The 21,507-nt window shown below is 38.1% G+C and overlaps 1 protein-coding gene and 1 long non-coding RNA gene across 2 annotated transcripts in view; one reads left to right on the forward strand and one right to left on the reverse strand.

Moving 5' to 3' along the window:
- The window catches only part of LOC115763872 (maternal protein pumilio-like), a 74,435-nt gene that overhangs the window by 29,901 nt on the left and 23,027 nt on the right, over positions 1-21,507 (forward strand). Inside the window, exons 6-7 of the mRNA XM_030706650.1 lie at positions 230-506; positions 575-688. Coding sequence (XP_030562510.1) covers positions 230-506; positions 575-688 — 391 coding nt within the window. The remainder of the gene's footprint in view (positions 1-229; positions 507-574; positions 689-21,507) is intronic.
- Positions 12,470-13,716, reverse strand: LOC115763875. Its single transcript, XR_004017961.1, has 2 exons — positions 13,639-13,716; positions 12,470-12,848 (listed from the first exon to the last, which is right to left on the reverse strand). It is a non-coding gene; the product is annotated as an uncharacterized LOC115763875 (long non-coding RNA).

The following is a 21,507-nucleotide window of genomic DNA, read 5'->3' on the forward strand; positions in this document are numbered from 1 at the left end:
GTGGCTGCTAAACTGAACAGGCATGCAAGTTGTTGCACAGTGAAATTAAACTTAAGGGATATGCGCAGTGGGTGTCAAACTGTAGAGAACAAGTTCTACAGTGACATCACAACTGTACGTGGTGTGCTCCAATGACACTCAAACCTAACTGTCTAAATTAAGCAGTGTATGATAAACTTTGGCAATTTTTGTAATTTTCTTTCTTTTCCCTTATCGTTTTAATTTGCAGCCGCACTCCCGGCTCCCGTCAGCCATCGCCCGCTGAAGAGACACTGCCACGCCCACCCACTTTACTGGATCCAACACACCATGGCGGCTTCCCACAAATGCCACACTTCAATCACATGCTCATGGATCATGGCCAGGGTCATGGCATGGGAAACAATTCGGTGGGCGGCGGAGGCGGTGGAGCTGCCTATGCACATCAGCAGATGGCAGCGCAGATGAGTCAGTTGCAGCCGCCGATGATGAATGGAGTTGGTGCCGGAATGCCAATGGCCGCACAGGTGAGCAGCAGCACCAGTTTGACAAGCACTGGCTCTAGCATAATGTTCCATCTGTCTCTTTCTGTCAGTCACCCATGTTGAATCATCAGGGCGCACAGTTAGGCGGACCCAATCATATGGAATCTTCAGGCAATCTCTTGCAGCAGCAGCAGCAGCAACAGCAGCAAAATTTTGATGTACAGGTGAGTGCTAAATTCATACGATTTGTTGTCAGAGATACCGAATTAGGAGATACCCTGTAATGAGTTAATATCTGAGAATAGGTTTTTATTTTGGCTTTAACGAGAGCCTGTTGATACAATAAGTATAATGGGAAGATCAAAAGAGAATTTATATATATATCGTTGAGAGGAAGCAGAAAGATACCCTGCAATAACCTGATGAGTCCTATTGCTGTATTGCTAAATTGAGTATAATTGAAGGTTGAGGAGAGACATTCCTCATATAGCGTTAAACATAAAAAGAGAGATACCCTGAAATGAGTAGAAAATGGGAGGATATGGCTTTGGTCTGTTTATAATGAGCGTCATATTTATTTCATGAGCATTATGCAAAGCTCAAGAGAGATTTTTTGCACATATTATCGAAAGCAGGCAGGGAGATACCCTGTAATGAGTAAAACAGAAACAAGCAGATCTACGCATGTCTTATATGCAACTATTAATTTAATGAGTATAATGGCATGTTCAGGACAGATATTCTATGTCTATCATTAAAATGAAACCACGAAGAGATACCCTGTAATGAGAAAAAATATACACTTGTATTTATGGTCTGTTTTTCTTGAGGACAGTTTGGTTAAATGAGTACAATGGAAAGTTCAAGGAAATCAAAGGAAAAGGAATATAAATTAAAAGGAATCAGAGAAAAGGAATCAAAAGAATATGAATAGGAATTAAAAGGAATCAGAATTAAAATCTTTGGGTCATCCAAGCTAAGGGCTCTTTTACCTGTTGTCCAAACATTTGCTTAAAATCTCTTTCTATTTTATTGCCTACTTTTGGGCAATCGCTGCACAGCTATTCTCTTTACAGGGTATCTCACAAACACTTGAGTGCAGCTCCCTTGGCTGTACTTGCTAAATTAGGTCATGTGTCTGTGTTTGTGTGAGAGTGTGGGTGTGCGTGTGTTGTTGTGTGCGCGTGTGTTTGTCTCTTTGTTGTGCATTTGGCGTGCCCATTGCAGCTGCTAATTTAGCACATCCGGCTGAAAGCAGCTGCTGTTGGTTGCCCGTTGTACGTTGATGTCTCCCGAGAACCATTTCCGGTGCATACAAAACCCTCCAAAACAACAACAAAACCTCGCTCGCAATTTATTTCGAAACAAAACGGAAATCGGATTTATTAGCCGCAAAATTGCTTTTAAGCTTTGGCCGTTCATTTGCGCACAGTGGCTCTCAAACTTATAGCCATCTCTCTCTCTCTCTCTCTCTCTCTCTTTCTCTATCTCTCTCTCTCTCTCTCTCTATATATATCTTTCTCTCTCTTTCTCTCTCTCTTTCTATCTCTCTCTGTATCTCTCTTTTTCCCTCTCTCAGCCTCTCTCTCTTGCTACCTCTATAATGCCATTTCTCCGTCGCCTTGGCTTTTTATCTTACGGCGTCAAATTGAAAATCAATACACGTTGTTGCAGCTGCTGCTGCAGCTGTTGTTGTTGTTGTTATTGCTGTTGCACTTTCCGTTGCCATCTTCCGGTGCGGTTACGCCCACCGGCCCACTGCCTCTTAGCTTTTACACCTCTCTGCCCATTGAGTCCTGGCACAAGCAAATTGACATTTCCACACTTTGGTTGTTGCCTTTTGCCGCTGCTGGTGCTGGTGCAATCTGCGCTTCCGTTTTTATCGCAAACACACACACACATGCACACACATTCATTCAACAGCATCAGCTTCCCCTCTCTCCTGCCCCCTGTTGCTGTAATTTTTGTGTCGTTTTTGTCTCGCAAGTTGCAAGTTGCTAGCTGCAACTTTTACGTTGCACTTTTTGCCTTTTGGCCTGACCTGTGGTTCGCTTCTTGGCTACTCGTGCCACTCGCCACTTGCCGCTTGCCACTTGCGCCTGAGTGTATGCTACAAACAACAACAACAGCCCCAAAAGGGCACAGGCGGCAGCTGATGTCATTACGCTTAAAGTTAAAGTTTGGCTTTTTGGAGTGGTATGTGGCAAAGTCGCCTCTGGGGCACGCTTGATGCACGCCATTGTTTGCCTTCTTCTTCTTGTGTTGCAAGCTCTGAGCTGGCATACATATACTGCAGTTAGTTAATGACGTCTCGCTCTTATGTGTATGCTTGCAAGCACAGAAGCATCTAAGCAATATACGCACACAATTCGCTGTCCGGTATTTTTGGTATTTTAATCTGATATTTTTCAATTTGCCAGATTTTCTCGGTCCAGAAGAAATTTGTGATATTTATTTATCACAATATTTTTATACCCTGAACCCATTAAAAATCGGTATAAGGGTATATTGTATTTGTGCGAAAGCCAAATGTATGTAACAGGCAGAAGGAAGCATCTCCGACCCCATAAAGTATATATATTCTTGATCATCAGCATCAATAGGCCGAGTCGATCTAGCCATGACCGTCTGTCTGTCCGTCCGTCTATGAACGCAAGGATCTCAGAACCTATAAGAGCTAGAGACTTGAAATATTTTAATTTAGATGTAGGTGCTCCTAGTTCCCGCGCAGATCGAGTTTGTTTCCGATAATCGATAACTTGCTCCGTTTCCAAGCAATTGATATCGATATCCTGTTTTTTGGGCAATTTGGTCAATAATAAGAGCTAGAGTCACCAAACTTGACATATAGCTTCTAAAATAGAATATATATATGCATTTGATGTTGGAAGAAGAGGGTTCAGTGTATCCCCTAGTCGGGAGCTCCCGACTAGAACCTCTTACTTGTTATATTTCGTTTTTTTTTTTTTAGTATTATACAACAAATTTCAAATCTCGAGCAATGTTTTTAGTATTTTTCATGCTTTCAGTCGGAGGATAGTTTCTACTTGTGGTATTTTTCTGCAGTTGTTCTATTTTTCAAAAACATGCTTATAATATATAGAGTAGAAATATATTTTAAAGCAGTTGTTAACATTTTGGCTATTTAGTTAGTATTTTAGACAACTCTTTGGGGTTGCGAATGCATAAGTTAAAGATTAGCCTTTTTATATATTTGAATAGTTTTTATCTTTGTTTAATAATGATATGTGCTAACTATTGCTTATAGTTGAGGTTATCTTTTATGCTTATCTGCCATTTAATTGATTTATATGCTTGAGTTGTGCAGTATATGTTTTTGTTGGTATTTTATTTATTTTCTCTGACTGCTGGCGTTTTCCTTTGATTGTGCGGTCTGCCAGCATTTTTTTCGTTCGTAATGGCAAATATGTTTTTGGTCATATTGAAATTTATATTGATGGTCTCTGCATGTCGTGTGTCTTGGCAACAGTTTGCATTCATTTCCATGTGTCCTGTCTGCAAATGGCACTGTCTTCCGCTCCCTTCCCCCCCCCCCCCCCCCCCCCCCCCCCCCCCCCTCTCTCTCTCTCTCTCTCTCTCTGCGCCCGTCTCTGTTTGTCTGCCAGTTGATCTGTGGTTCTGTGTGTTCCTCCCGTTGCCTATAAATAATGATTTCTTTGCCATTTGAGCAGCTGCTCCCCGAATACATCTCGCCGGAAAGTGCGACTCGATGTCTAGTTGCACATGCGGGTCTTCCCACAAATGCATATGTAATGGCATTGGTCATAAGAAATGCAGCTCAAACAGAACTTATATATATTTATACAAGTATAACGCGTCTTAAATGCCCTAAAAATCTAACTTAAAGCTCGGCTTCTGAGGCTTGGAATAAGTTAAGTTTGCTACATTTTAAATGAGATCTAAATAATTTGCAGTTGAGGAGTTTAAGAAGAGAAAACTCAAAAAACATTTTACAAATATATTGTAGTATTTGCTTATGCATATGATATTATATATATTTAAATAATATATAATATATGTATATATTCACAAGGCCTCAGCTGCAGGTACTCTCAATTTTCATTTATTTATTTCTATTATTAATAAATATGCAAACTAGTCTGTTATCCAATATCAAAAGTCTCCACAAAAACCAATTGTTTTAGCTTATCGAAATATTTTGTTTTCATTATACCCTGAACCCATTAAAAATGGGTAAAAAGGGTATATTGTATTTCTGCAAAATGCAAATATATATAACAGGCAGAAGGAAGCATCTCCGACCCCATAAAGTATATATATTCTTGATCAGCATCAACAGCCGAATCGATCTAGCCATGTCCGTCTGCCTGTCTGTCCGTCTGTCCGTATGTATGAACGCAAGGATCTCAGAACCTATAAGAGCTAGAGATTTTAGATTTAGGTCCTCCTAGTGCCTGCGCAGATCGAGTTTGTTTCCGATAGTCGATAACTTACTCAGTTTCCAAACAATCGATAAAAATCGATATCGACATCCTGTTTTTTGAGCAATTTTGGTAAGTATTAAGAGCTAGAGTCACCAAACTTGATATGTTGCTTCTAGAATATTATATATATATCAAGTATTTTTCATTATATACCTATCGCAACCTCCCTGTTAACACCGCAGAGCTATTAATTGAGTTAATAACCCAACTTATATTGCCAACCAATTTATGCCACAATTTAAATACAATTGACTTTTTGAGAATACTCAAAAATTCTATGCTACAATAAGATATACTGTAGAAAATTTCATTTAGATCGGTTAAAAAAACCAAAGTTATATGTAACTGCGCAATTGGATGGGCAGCTAGCGAGAACATCAAAAGCAAAAACTGCATTTGATGTTGGAATAAGAGCGTTCAGGGAATTCCCTAGTCGGGAGCTCCCGACTAGTACCTCTTTCTTGTTTTGTTTTATTATACATGGTATACAATTTTTTTCTTATTTACTTTTGTTTCAAATTGATGTCAAATAGTTATGTCAAGGATGTTATTTGTCAAAAAAACATTAAATGGTCATTTGCTGTGCATTTGTATGGATGAGTGCGTAGGATGGGGAAATATGTTTCAAGTCAATCTGTTTTGCTTTTTTGTAAGAGGTATTTTTTTCCTACTTTTCTTAAATTTCAATATAACAACGCCGTTCTTCGTGAGCCTCCTTGCATAACCATTTTGCAATATATATATATATATATATATATATATATATATATATATATATATATATATATATATATTTATTGCATATTCATGTCGCAGTCGTTGCATTGTGCCGTCATACAATACCACACGTGCAGCACTTGCCCCACTCTGCCCCTCTCTGTTCCACTCCGCTCCGCGTTACCCACTTTGCATGCAATTCGTCAGCTTTTGTGGGGTGTTAATATCGACGACATTTAATAAGAAATATGCACGAAATGCGCCAAAGAAATATGAACGAAAAAAATAAACGCTGGCTGGCGCATTAAAAGAGCAGTTCGTGGACAAAGGAGCGGGACAGGAGGGATAATTGAGGATTGGAGGGTTGGGGCTTATAATGGAGGCGCATTATCCATTATCGGCAACATATTGTAGCCTATCGTCGTTTTGTGCAGCCAATTTCTTTTTTTTTCCACATATTTTTTAATATTATATTTTTTATATAATTTCATATATGCTTCGCTTCATACGTGTTTTATTTACAGCTCAGTGCTTAATGCTGCTCGTTCCCCTTTTTTCTCGTTCTTTTAGTATATAGTGTGCGTGATATGTGCATAATAATAAATATAATAATGATATGGTATATAATAATGCATTGCACATCGCTGGCATTAAAAATGCGCGCGTTTAAAGTGAAAGAGGGTTGGAAAGAGACGCTCCTTTTGTAGCTTTCTTATCGTTGCGGCACGGGGCAAAGTTCAATAGTTCAATATAATTAAAAAAATATGTATAAATAAATTGAAATATAGAGACTCGATGTATATTAAATATAAAGTGAAAGAAGGTTGAGAACAATTAATTGTTAATCATAAATTGTTAAACATAAAAAATAGATAGATGAATAGATAGATAGGCAAACAGACACAGCTTTATAGACTCGGTTATTGACGTTGGTCAAGAATATATATACTTAATTTAGAAAATAAAACCAAGTCTTAAGACTAATTATAATATTGGAAATTGCAATTATTCTAAAATGCGTTCATATATACGCACAGGCAGACAGAAGGACATACAGACGGAAAGAAATATACAGATATATTATACATATGCATACAGATATATAATAAAACTCACATCAAACTCTCATCGGCGTCAGTTAATTATTTTCCAAACTAATTTTTTAAATGCAAGTCTCTTTAAGCCGCTTGCAAGAACTTTTTTTTAAAATATTTTTTATCATAATCATGAAAGTTCTTTGATGCAATTTTCATGGCTGTTTGCTTTTAGAACTGATGCTAACTACGCCTAACTATCAACTAATCGCAGCAAAGTTTGTATATAAATAAACACGACAGCTTTAGACAAGTTCTTTTCCTACCCGGAAAAACTTTGTTCATTTCTCGGGGCGCATTATTGCAAAGTGTGAAAATCCAGCGAGAGAGAGGGAGAGAGCGAGAGAGAGGGAGAAAGAGGAGAGTAAGATAGAGATAGAGTGAGAGACACCTCCAAGTTTTCACTCAATAAAAGTAATTATAAATGTGGCTGAGTTTTGAGGCGGAACTTTGGTGTGGCATATGCGATTACTTTTACTTCTTGTTACACTCTAATTTGGCTTTAATATTTTATGTTTGTTGTTTACTTTTTTTTTATTTTTTTTTTCCTTTTTGATTCGCTTCATTTGATTGCGTTTTTGTCTGCTAATCAGTCACTGGGAATTCACTGGAATTGCCTGTTTACTGGATTTGCTTTGATCCGAAAGTAGGCCTAATTTTTTTCGTGTTGTATATTGTTGTATTTCTTCACTTTGGCTTAACTGGTAAATAATCTTTTGAGCTGATAGTCAGTGCGGCTTTAGCTTAAGCTGGTTAATAGATTAGCTGACGAAGTGGCTGAAAGGAATTTTTAACAAAGGAAAAAAAGAGATTTTATCAGAAAAGTTAATTGCTCTTGTGCAAATGTATGCAACAGGCATAACATTTTTGTATCGATATAGATTTTAGCATTTGATTTCTTGGGAATAACTTGAATTTTATAAGTTCGTATATAAACAGAGCTAGGAATATTTGACTTTTTCTCTCGCATGTTAGAGTTAAAACTTTGCACTTTGGTATGCCCACACTTTTGTATACCCTATTTAAACCCTAAAACTGTCATAAAAAACAGACCATACAAACCCAATTTAATAAGGAATGCATTATCCTCACCTAGTGTTGGGTAAAGGTAACCCTCCCTCACATGCTTCACATTCTCCACATTCACTTGTATACTTATTGTTTAAACTCCATGAGATGTTAGAAATTAAGCTTCAACTCGAATAATGTATATGCAAAATATTTTATTTATAATATTTTCGCATTAAAGAGCTGTGCAATTATTTAGGCCGGGACAGGACAGCTGAGGTAGCCGTTTTATATAAAAAAATATTTTATTTATGCAAAACAACTTTTTGCAACACACATAACTTTTTTGCATAGTTTAGTTGTTTTTTATTTCTCGCCAACAAATTAGCAAATCCGAATTTTCAGCACTTGAAAATAAATCAAATTATAATATTTGTTTTCAATGTTCGTGTGGTGCGAGCTGCGTACTTGGCGCTGGGGCAAAAATTTGCATAAAATTGCATTTGAATCAATAAAACGTAGCAGTTGACATATGCATCATCTGCTGCATTGTCTTTTGCCATATAAAATTGCAATTAATTAAGCGTTAATTAGCACGCGAATATGTGCGTAATTAATTATGCGTGGCAGTTGCCACTTGCCGCACGCCACATTATAATGCCACTTGGGTAAATTCAATTGCAGCCATAAAGTGCAATCAAAGTCACACATTTCTTCTAAATCTCAACTGGTTTGAGTTAAGTTGCGCTCAAGTTGGAAAACGCCACAAAAGCGGGCTTTATTTGATACCTATGAACAAACACTAGCCTTTTTTTTTTTAAGACGCTGAGACAAGAAAATTTTTGCTTTCGAAGTTCAAATAGAATATCAACTAGCATTTCGCTAGTTCAATAATTCGCCTGAGCTGACAACGCCAGAAATTTGCCACAAATTGGCAGCAATTTTAACATCATGATTTTATCCTTTGCATTGCTAGCAGTTCATCAAAAATTATAATTGAAATATGCACAATGCGAGGCGACAAGTTGGCAGCACCCAATTTTGAGGCAAAATTATGCACGGTATTCACACACAAAAGGTTGGCAAGTTTTGCCAAGTGGTCGACTAATTAATAGAGACGCCTTTTCCAGTTGACAACTATTTGCCACTTGCTAATTAGCTTGCGTGCCCGCAAACTTGAAAGATGACAGACCCGAAAGCCGTTCAACGAATTACTGAGACGTATTTCGGCGGGGGCCGCCGTCACTAATTGGGCTTTATTGGTGGCAAATGTCAAGCGAAGCGAGCAGCGCCACAACCAAACCCACCCACACATAGGCACAGCGCCTAAGACCACTTTGTGATTATGGTTCACTGATAACAGAAACATTTGTCGTTGCCAGGACATCGGTCCAACCCCGCCCTGCAGACCCATTTCTCTGTCAACGGCGTCGTTTTCCTTGCGACAGTCGCGTGTGGGCACCGAAGCGGCGCCCCAAATGCAATTTGTAGCATAAATATATATATGTATATATATATATATATATATATATATATGTATATATATGTATATATATATATATATATATATATATATATATATATATATATGTATATATATATATATATATAAACTTTTTTTTTGGTTCTTGAAAGTCTTGTGGGTGCCCAAAAGATTGGCATTTAATTTTTCTGGCTTGACTGCACTTGAACGCCTACAAGCTGCCCACAAGTTTCTAATTTATGATGCAGTGAAAGTGCCCAGAAATCCAAATCGATGATTTAAACTTGCGCAATTTGGGGCGATATTTTAATTTTCCGATATAGGCTGATTTTTTGAGATATTACATAAGAGGGCAGCCTAAAATGTGCAACTCGCTGTAAAGTTAGCCTTTTACTAGTTTAGTGGAAGATGGCAATGCTGTAAAAGCAATCAACTTGTGAGTTCTGCAGAGGAAATTTTTACTGTAAAGCAAGTTGAAAACTCTTTATTAAAAAAGTCTATTTGAGCAAGTTGGCAACGCTGTAGCAAACAAACGGCGCTTAGTAGAATTGTCTTCAAAGGCAAGGGTTCATCTTTCACATTTTACTAAAAATGTAAGTCTAGCTTAAAGCAAGCTGGCAACTATATAGCTTTAGGATTGATATGTCTTACGGACCAAGTGGGCCAAGTGAATAACAAAGCTGAATGGTTAGCCTTTCCTAAGAAGATGTTAATATCTGTAAAAGTCTATTGTTAGCTATATATGAATACCATACCCGACCAGTATTGCCAACTGCCGCTTTAAAAAAGTGAATGAATCCAAAGGAATTAAGCTAAAAATATTTGAATTTGTTTTTTTAGCACAAATTGACAAAAAAAATAAGCTAAATCGATATAAAATTTGAATTGCCAAGCCCTGAAAAAATCCATATTGATCCAGAAAATAAGTAAATTGGCAACACTGTGAATGGGCAGCACTACGCTTTCAGCAGCTTGGTAGCACTGCATTTACAACAGCTGCCGTGTTTTTTACAGCAAGTGGGCAGCACTTTATTCCTATGTGCAACCTCATTTAGCTTACTCAAGAGTTCTTGACGTTTTCTAAAAACAAGTTGGCAGCACCAGCTGACCTCTGCAAACCAGTTAACAATGGTACTTAGTTGGCAACCCCACAATCCACATGACGCTCAATTAGCTGCGAATATTACTTGCTTCATTCTAACCTCACATCGATGACAGGCAACAACAAATGGCGCTGCCAACCTGCTGAGAAATTTCGAATATCCCATGGCCATTGTCTACTTATGGGCTAATCAAGCCGTCGCGTCGGATCACATCGTGTCTGGGCCCGAAAGCGGGCAGCTTAATTTGATTAATTTCGTCGTGTGGAGGCGACGTCGTCAAATGATTTCACACCATGGGGCCACACTGCCGTGCACCCCGACGTGCACTTCCTCTTGTCCTTTGCATGTCTGGCAACGCCCACAGCGTACCCCGACTGCCATTCCGTAGCCCTGGAGTGTGATAAGTTCATCCGGGGAGGGTGTTGTATTACATGACGACGGAATTTACGACGTAGTTTTTTCTAATTTTTCTATTTAATTAACACACACACCGACACACAAGCGGAGAGAATTTCTCGCTGGGGCGGGGAATATTCTGTCAATATGCTAGAACTTCGGGTATTCACGGCGATTCCTGTTCCTGCACACAGTTTCCGTGAGGCGAGACAAATGGTTCGTCTGCCTGACAAACTGTTGCCATTTGCCTGCTTGCCGGCTCTAATGATGTCAGCAAGTTAATTAAAGCCAAATTATTTACTAAAGTTACCCAAAATCCATGAAAAACTGCCAACTGTCCTCTTACTAACCCTAATTCCCCACTCGTCCTCACTCTCACCCCTTATCTCCATAATTCATTTGCTTGCTCATTTGTATTGCATGTGGGGGGCTGGAGAGGAGACTAAGGTTAAGTAGTCGCTCGATTTGAAAATAATAAACTATTAAAATATTATATTTTATATAGTTAATCATTAATTTTATGATAAAGCCTATGGAAAATACTTAGGTCTTTTAGGAATCCTTTATTGAGTTCGAATATTAACATTTTCTTTGCTCCCTAAACTTCTTGCTTAATTGCTGCTGAATTTGAACCCTTGACCTGCCTATGGTTAATCTTTTAGGAAATCTGTTTTCATATGTTTGAGGGCTTGAAATATTTTAGTTCAAAATAATACATATATAAAATAATAACAAGAGGTTCTAGTTGGGAGCTCCCGACTAGGGTATACCCTGAACCCTCTTCTTCCAACATCAAATGCATATATGTATTCTATTTTAGAAGCTATATGTCAAGTTTTGTGACTCTATTATTTACCAAAATCGCCCGAAAAACAGGATATCGATATCGATTTTTATCGATTGCTTGGAAACGGTGCAAGTTATCGATTATCGGACAAACTCGATCTGCGCGGGAACTAGGAGCACCTACATCTAAAATTTCAAGCTCTTATAGGTTATGAGATCCTTGCGTTCATACATACGGACGGACGGACGGACAGACAGACGGACATGGCTAGATCGACTCGGCTATTGATGCTGATCAAGAATATATAAACTTTATGGGGTCGGAGATGCTTCCTTCTGCCTGTTACATACATTTAAATTTTGCACAAATACAATATACCCTTATACCCAATTTTAATGGGTTCAGGGTATAAAAATATACTTGATTTAAGTTTCCTATACTTCATGCCTAATAATAGCTTGCGAATTTGAGGCGGCGACCTGCCGTTAAAGCCTTCAGCTTCTTTTTCTACTCATATTCTAAAGATCTCTTGATTTAATTTGAAAGATTTAATTTGAAAGAAATTTTGCCTAATAGTTCCTACTAATCGTAAGAACCCTGCATAGAAGTTCTTTAATTCTCTATACCTGAAAAATTATTAATATATCTTTCAATCTGATTCTCTACTTGACTTAAGCTAACTTATATCAGAGTCTACAGAGTTCCTTTATCATATCTCCCACTATAAATAAATCATTTCTCGAATAATCTGAATTAAATCTGTTGTTTTTAAAATGTCTGCACAAATGTTTTCTTTTGCAAGCCATATCAAAACTCTTGTGTTAAGAACTTGGCGCTTTCGACTCTTTTGGCTGGTTGTCGACTTTAGTCTGTTATTTTATTTTTTTATGAGTTTATTTTTTGCCCCTGGTTTACAACAACTTTTTCATTAATAGTTAACAAGCTTCATAATTAAGCGTCCAGACGCAAGAAGTTGCTCGGTTTTTACTTTCTCTGCATTATATTTTTCTCAACTTTTCGTTTTTGCCGACTCGCTCGCACTTCCATTGACTTTCATGCTTATAAAGTAGTTTTTCTTTTTTGGTTTTCCCTATTTCTTTCGCAGTCTGTCAATGACTTGGCTCAGTTCTTGTTAACCATTTGTTTGTTTGTTTCGGGGCCACTTTGGGGCGCTGTCACGAGATTTGTTAAGCAGCTCCAAAGCGCGCCTCAGCTTTCAGCTGCAGACTTGAGGGCCCGGCCACAGTTGTTGCGCATTTCATTTTCCATGCCACTTGGCTCTGTGCTGGCCGCTGCGCTTTTCACTTTGAGTTGAGAAGTTGCGACAGATCTGTCAAGAAATGAATATAAAAAAAGAAATTTTAGCGAAAAGAACTGCCTTTGTCAGGTGGCAGCTTTAGGAGCAGCACCTAGTTAGAGCTGGGTTCCGGCTAGATGACGCCACTGAGCCGTAAATTTAAATTGGCTCATTAGCAAACGGTTAACCACAACAGCCCACAGCTACGCCTTGCTTGCCGGCTTAACAAATTTGTTGGCTTTCTTGTGGAAGGGGCGTGCGGTAATCCGCCACCCCATCATTCCCCCGTTCAAACCCTTTTTCACCCCGCTTTGGTAGAGTGTGGATTCTGGATGTTACTCATTTGTTGTTCAGAAAGCTTAACTGAAACTAAAAGCATGTTAAGTACTGACTGAAAAAAGCCACAGTACTGGGCTCGAGCAGATTCTCGCTGCACATGTATATAATGGATCATGTATGTGGTTGTGTGTGTGTGGGAAAAGTGCTTACATGGTTACTTTAAATGTGTGCTAAAGTTTTTCATTGAATTTTAGATGGAAGCGACCCAAGCAAAGATTCCATAACCACACACGCACATCTAGACACACCCACACACATACACACACACAGCTAAACAGTTGATAAAATGTTGACAGTTTTGGGTGAGCTGTTGGGTTGTTTTGGGGTTTTTGGGAGTTGAAAGTTGGCAAAGGCAAAAGTTAAAAGCGTTGCAAAAGTTGACATTTGTTAAGGCGGGAAATCAATACTTGGACTTGAGTGTGAATAGATCCTAATTGTATTTATTTATTTGAAATATGCACTCGAAGGTACTCAAAACTCTCACCAAATACACTAAAAATGTGTGCCCTTTGATATAGTTGATAAAGTTTCAGCAAGATTTTAAAGGTGTCTACATTGTGGCTTCTATAAGCCATAGCTTTATATTGAGAAGCATTGAGCCTTATCTAATATGGTTTTGTAGAATTTAACACGCTTTTCTTCAAGCATTTATAATCAATTTTACAAATATACTTACTTTGGAACAAGTTTCGTTTGATGTTTTGGAATGTGGCTTAAGGAATGAATTTATCGTTCTCGGACCTTCTCTAGAATTTAAAGAAGACTAATGTTTTAAAGTGAAAGTAATTTGTAGGGTATTTTTATAAAGTTTTATTGTATTTTTATCGTATATTTATATTAGTTTATAGTAATTTTAGTATTCTGTAGTATTTTTGGTAGTAGTTTTTTGTGTCAAACTGTAGATGATGTGCTGGGTATTTAGTCGAGTACTTTTCGCTACTTTTAGTAACTTTTTATTATTTTTAGTTTTTGCTTGCAAATTGCGCCAATTACTCGCACAAATGTCAATCAATGTGGACAACAATTGGCCCAGTTTCGCTGCGAAATGCAAACCCTAATCAACATCAAAACTGAGGGGGAGGGGCAAAAAAAAAGGGGAAATAAAAAACAATCACGCCAAATGCTAATTGCATACTTTTGTGCGCTGCCAGTGTTGCCATATCTGCAACACATTCTCGTACCCCTGCCATATTGTAAATAATTAATGCCGGCACCAGGCAATCAACGTCCGTTGCATTCAGTTGTCAAGCGACTTCATTTGGTATTTTTTCTTTCTCTGTTCTTTTATGTGTGTGCCTCCCTCTCCCCGCTTTCATGTTCATCTGGGCGTGGCGTTGCCCATATAAACTGGCGACAGGCAGTCATAGATTTCAATGCGGGCCTCCTCGCTCCTCGCTCCCGTCCGTACTCGACATATACATATCACAGGCTGATGGTTCAGCTACATTTGGCATCACCTAGTCCCTCCCATGTCCCTACCTCCCCCTATTGCCTGTATTCCAGCTCAGTGAATTTTAATAGCGTTGCCATATTCTTCAATGCACCGGTGCGCTGGTAACTCCCTCCCTCTCCACTTTGACGTAGCTCTTGGTGCTCGTCGCAGTTCAATATATATATAAAAAATATATATATATATATATACATATATATAAAAATATATATTTTTGCTTTCATAAAAACCCAACCTGTGCACCCTACTGTTGCTGCTAATGCTCCTCTGCCCCTCCTCCCCCCTGCCCACTTGCCCCTTTCTTGCGTGTGACACGCAATCAACTATCGCCAAATTTGTGGGCACACTCCATATCGCTATCATCCCCCCTCTTCGCTCCCCTTAACCCTTGTTTTCGGGGTCTTTTTTTTATTTACGCTACATTTAGCCAGAAATTGTGTCTAGTTTTTTGCCATCGTCTGCATCGAATGAACGAATAGTTTTCCATCTATAAAATAATAAATTCAGCGCTATGAAAAGTGATATTTAATGGTTTTTTATTGCTGTCGTGTAAAGGAGTCAACTTCATTGTTTTTTGTGTAGCAACTGTTATTAATGATAAAATCTGAGCGATTGATAGAGTTCGAGTTATTCTATATGGATACACTACACGCTAGACAAGTCTGAAATCTGACTTCTATAGTCTGTTTTTTCATTTTTGGAGGGAAACTCTTTTTTCTTGTATTCTGCTACAATAATTGAGGCGCAACCTTGCAGAGGCTCGGCATTGTTTGCATAAAACATACCTCGAAACACTATTTATTTAACCTTCTCAATTGTTGTGTTGTGTGTATACGCTAGCGCGGTTAGGGCATGTACACTATGTTAATAAGTTTGTAAGCAATTGGCTCAAACTTACTGATTGATTGAAAAATGGATTAATTGATTGATTAATTGATTGACTGACGACTGAATGATTGATCAATTGACTGATTGATTGATTAATTGACTGACTGATCAGTTGATGGATTGACTGACTGCCTGATTGAATAATTAATTGACTGGCTGACAGATTGATTTAAAGCATGTTTGCTGATTCACTGTCTGATTGACTGATTGACTGGTGAACAGACCGGGACTTTATGTGGTTATCTTAAGTGATTTAGGTTTATGATAAGGCGTGGGTTTTTGAAAATTCCACATGCAAGTGTGGAAAAATCGCGGAAACCCCTTTTTGTTTAGCAACAGAGCGGATTTAAACGCATTTCCCTTGCATTTTTCTTTTCACTTCTTTTGGTGAAAATGGAGGCATTGGTTTGTGGAAAGGGTGGAAATGCGATTTGATGCACTAAATTTATTGTGGGCAAGGCCGCGAAATCATTTAGTTTGTTTAAGTCATATTCTCTGTTTCGCAACGTTGTAGTCCGAGGGGAAGGGGTCCACCCTTGCATTAGAGAAAGCGGCCCACAGGATGCATGTTCTCGCCTTGATTACAAAATGGGTTTCAAAAGGTGTTTTACCCTTATTTATTTGGCATTTGAAAGGGTTTTGTAAAGATGAACAATCATTTACTCTCTTAGATCATCAGCAATTCATTAGTTATTAGAGTAGTTCAAGCCGAGTTTAAATGTATTTCTGTTTTGCCAATGCACTTGACTAGCTGCTGTTGTTATTATTGAGTTAATTTGTACTTTTTGTTTTATTTAAATTGTTTATAAACACGATGCGCTCCATTGAGGCGTGAAAAGTTGGCGCAATGCCCGTAAATTGGCCAATGAATGCGCTTGCATAATAAAAATATAATCCAAGTACTCGACACTAGCCACACACGTAATACAAGTTGTAATCTAAGTTGTTTCCTGTGTTTGTTTGTTTTTTTTTCTCCTAACCATTTTTAGTTTTACGTAAGTCTTAATTAAAAACGCGGCCAAAAACCTGTCAAGTTTGGACTATTTTCATGGCCTGGCTATTAATTAAGCCTGCGGGCCAGCTTTTGCGGCTTTTGTTGGCCGCTTATGTTAACTAGAGGAATAATCAGCATTAGCTGCATTTGTGACAGGCTTTGTGTGCCGTTGGGCAGAATGTGCGCCGGGTCGGTGCAGGGGCTGCATCAAAGTGCGTTTAAGAGGCGGCTTTGCTAATTTACACGATTCAAAATGGCAGCTGCATAATTGTGTGTGTGTGTACGTGCGTGCGTGTGTGTGTGTGTGTGTGTGTGTTTGTGTGTGTGGGTGGAGTATTAGATGAAGATGAGATCTTTTCAGGTGCATGTTGTGCATCTCATTATTAAGGCGTGCTATTGCTGCCCTTTGCCCCTTGCCACATTAACCCTTGAAGCCTGCTGTCAAGCATTTGTTGTGACTGCTTTTAGATACATTTCGCACAATGGGCGCTCATTAAATGACTACACGAGCAGCTATTAACGGTTTCCCTACACATGCAGCATTCAGAATTTTTGTTGAATTGTGTTACAAATAAAAGATTTTTGTATATATAATCACCAGCTATTAATATGGGACTAGCAAAAAGGGTCATGTAAGGGCTTGAGTTTGATTTTATAGACCGAACTTCAGCTTAGATTTTTTTTCTACATCGCACCAGGTAGGGTATTCTCCTGACCCTTGCCATATTTTCTTATAGCGTATTTAATCTTTTCCTTTATCTTTCATATGATGTCAACCCATGCAGCTTTCTCATTTAATGGTTGCACCTTATGTTTGTTCAGCCTTTGTTCCAAACAAATGCATGCACTTTTTGTTAGCCATTTGTTCTGCTGAGTACATTGGAATCCCATTCCTCAAGATGCAACTGTGGCTGTCATTTGACTGACTCTCAATTCGCCTGCTGTCCCTCAGTGCTCTTTGCCCGTTTCTCTGACAGACGTTTGTCAATCAAAAATTTTGTGGCTGGCATTTTTCTATTGTCTTGGCATTGACTGCGGCTTCCTTATGACACATTTCTAATTAGACTGAGCGTTGCCATAGCTCAAGTAGCTCGCTGTCAGCCAGCGTTCCCAACCGATGACACAAATTGACATTTGGACCGAGTTGCTGCTGTAAAATATTCAGTTAAATTGTATAATATGTGTGTGCGATTAAATTCAATATGTTCGTTTGGATGAGAATGCAATTTTTAAAAAGTATAAAAAAAATGTGAAGAAAAAAGATGCAGTGCTTTGGTCTAATGTTAACGTAGATCAGGCTTGCTTAAAGTTATCGATAACTTGACTCGCTTTCATAAAATCGATCAAATAATCTATATCGAAATCTTTCTTGAGCATATCTCGCAGCTCCTGGTGCCAAATTTGGTTTAGATTATCGTAGAGTATAAACAACGAAATATTTGACATCTTACCGTTCTACTCTCCATATTTTTAAAGGCATATAATTGGGCTTTTTTTCTTCATAAATATCGCATCTTGGTGGGCTTTTTTTTGTTAAAACATATATACAAAAAAAAAAACAAGTAAGAGGTTCTAGTCGGGAGTTCCCGACTAGGGGATACCCTGAACCCTCATATTCCAATACCAAATAAATTAATAGAAAAAGTTCCCTTGGCAGGTCTCGAACTCGCGACAGACCGCACCACTTGCTATGCCTCTACTCAACAGCCACACCAACAATTAAGTACTTATGATAAAAAAGGAACTAAAATAACATTACAAAAAAAAAAGATGCAATTACCATGCTATTAAAATGCGAAGCAGACGCGCATGAATTTGTGTGTGTACATGTATACAGAAATTCTTAAAGCTGCTGCCCCATTCAATTGCGCAGTTGCATATAACTTTGGTTTTTCTTAACCGATCTTTATGAAATTTTCTACAGTATATCTTATTGTACCATAGAATATTTGTGTATTCTGAAAAAGTCAATTGCATTTAAATTGTGGTTAAAATTGGTTGGCAATAAAAGTTGGGTTATTAACTTGATTTATAGCTCTGGGGTGGTAGCGGGGAGGTGGCGATAGGTATGATATGAAAGATACTTGAAATATCTATAATATTCTAGAAGCAACATATCATGTTTGGTGGCTCTAGATCTTATTATTTACCCAATTTGCTAAAAAAAAAAAGGATGTCGATATCGATATCTGCGCGGGAGCTAAGAGCACTACAATTTCAAGTCTCTAGATCTTATAGGCTCTGAGATCCTTGCCATCATACATGCGGACAGACGGACGGACGGACGGATGGACAGACAGACAGACAGACAGACAGACAGACGAACATGGCTAGATCGACTCGGCTATTGATGCTGATCAAGAATATATATACTTTATGGGTTCGGAGATGCTTCCTTCTGCCTGTTACATACATTTGGCTTTCGCACAAATACAATATACCCTTATACCCATTTTTAATGAGTTCAGGGTATAAAAAGGAGAATAATAGTTAACTTTCTATGGATTTGCTGCGATTGGAAAACATGAACTATTTCAGGTTTATTAATATTCCGTCTTTTCGTGTCTCTTTTCCTCGCTCTCTTGCTGTCTCTCTCCCTTTCTTTCATTCTGTTTCGCTCTTGCATTCCAAATTTTGCACACTTGGCACCTGCCCGGAAAAGTATGCTATGTTTTTGGTTGTTTTACGACATAATTACATTTTAATTCCCACTGACAACAAGAGCGAATAGTACGACAACAACAACAACTACTACAAGAAGTGCTCTCAGCAATAATAATATAAACTTTGTCAAACTTTGCAAACAAACACACACACACACACACACACACACACACACACACACACACACATGTACACTGCCGGAAATCTGCATGAATTATAATTATATTTTTCATTAAAATTCACCTTGAGCTGTGCGCACAAGTTTTAACTTTTGCGAGATTTGATGGCAAAGAGCGCCGCCGCCCACAAAACTTGCGGCATTGTGTCGCCATGTGGCGGCGGCGGCGGTTTCTTGATTTACTTATTTTTGATCACCTTCAAAAATTTTAATGAGCTGCAATTCAAATGTAAAGCATCACAAATTTCGGCGTGTATATTAATTGAATTTTGAGGCTTTTAATTAAGATGAAGTTAAGAAAAATTCAATTGAAAGAGCTGTGACACGGTTGCTAGGACAAGCCCAGTTTGGTAAGGGGGGATGGAGAGAGAGAATACAGGTGAGGCTTGGAACTGTAGAGCGACACGATAAAGTTTTGCAAAACTACAAATTTAATTTAACTTTGATATTCTTTGTTCTCCAGTGGCTGCCGTCATATCATTTTGAACTTTTGAGTTGAGCACAATGATGATGTTTGTTGCATGTACCTGCTTCAGCTTATGATTACGCATTTCGCTCTCCTTCCTGCTCTTCCACCATTTTCTTTTGAAGTATTGTATTGTACTTTTTGTACAAGTTTATCTTTGAGAATTTAACTTAAAGTTTGTTTGGGTCCGTCATCGATTGCATTTGGTTTCTGTTTTTTTTTTTTTTTACTTTGCATTGTTTCGAATTTTTCGAACTTGGATTTTACGCTTGTAACTGATACTTGCTAACATTGACTAGAGTTTTATTTAATGTGTCAAATTTGAATTTGTGAAATATACCTCTTAATTTTATGTAGATACAGTGGTCGCTCTTTTAATAAATACCCACAAATTTGAATTTTAAAATAATTTATTCCACAAGGTAGAATTAAATATAATTTAAATCTTGAGATATTAGTTTTTATAAATATTAAATTTTTTAATATAGTTTTTAACAGCATAAATAGTGTTTTCAATCTGTAAAACGCAGCAAATAAGTTAGTTGAGAGATTAAGCGAGTAAGTACTCTCAAGAGAAGAATTGCTAAAAAGCAGCTCTATGAGAAGAGTTCACAGCAAAACGTTACCGAATGTCGAACAAAAAATAACAGACAATTCTCTTAACAGTGGCCCATTTAATTGGTGTATATATACAAGTAAGAGGTTCTAGTCTGGAGCTCCCGACTAGGGGATACCCTGAACCCTCTTCTTCCAACATCAAATGCATATATATATTCTATTTTAGAGCTATATGTCAAGTTTGGTGACTAGCTCTTATTATTTACCAAAATTGCCCAAAAAACAGGATATCGATATCGATTTTTATCGATTGCTTGGAAACGGAGTAAGTTATCGATTATCGGAAACAAACTCGATCTGCGCAGGCACTAGGAGCACCTATATCTAAAATTTGAAGTATCTAGCTCTTATAGGTTCTGAGATCCTTGCGTTCATACTTACTAACGGACGGACGAACGGACGGACGGACGAACGGACGGACGAACGGACGGACAGACTGACGGACATGGCTAGATCGACTCGGCTATTGATGCTGATCAAGAATATATATACTTTATGGGATCGGAGATGCTTCCTTCTGCCTGTTACATACATTTGGATTTTGCACAAATACAATATACCCCTATACCCATTTTTAATGGGTTCAGGGAATAAAAAATGATGTATGCCAACATTTCTGTTGTGGTCAACCTTTTCGCATGGAAACGCACTCCAAACCTAAATACCAAAAAAAAAAAAAATAATAAAAGCCGTAATTAAATAGCCTGGCTACACGTTCGTCTTTATATTTGCCGGCAAAGTTGTATATTTCACCGCAAACCTTTGAAAATCATTGGCCACAAAAACTTTACCAACAGCCAAGGAGCTCATTTGTGTGCCGCTTTGAGCTGGACGGGGCAACCTTTTTAGTTGCAGGAAAATGCAGCCAAAGTCTGAGCGAAGCCAACACAAAGTAATACAGAAGCAATTTGATGTTTTGGCATATTTTGAGCATATTGTTCAAGTGCTTTGGATATTGGCCACCTATATGCAACTTGTCTGGCTTGCTACAAAACTGACTGGCTCAGACGAAAATCTTTTTGAAAAAAACTCTGCGAAAGTAATTTGCAATTAAATTAAATTTTTGAAGTTAAATAATGAGTTTACCCAGCTGCT

The sequence above is a fragment of the Drosophila novamexicana genome, unplaced genomic scaffold, assembly GCF_003285875.2.
Source record: "Drosophila novamexicana strain 15010-1031.04,08,12 unplaced genomic scaffold, DnovRS2.1 tig00000770-arrow-pilon, whole genome shotgun sequence".
Taxonomy (NCBI): Eukaryota; Metazoa; Arthropoda; class Insecta; order Diptera; family Drosophilidae; genus Drosophila; species Drosophila novamexicana.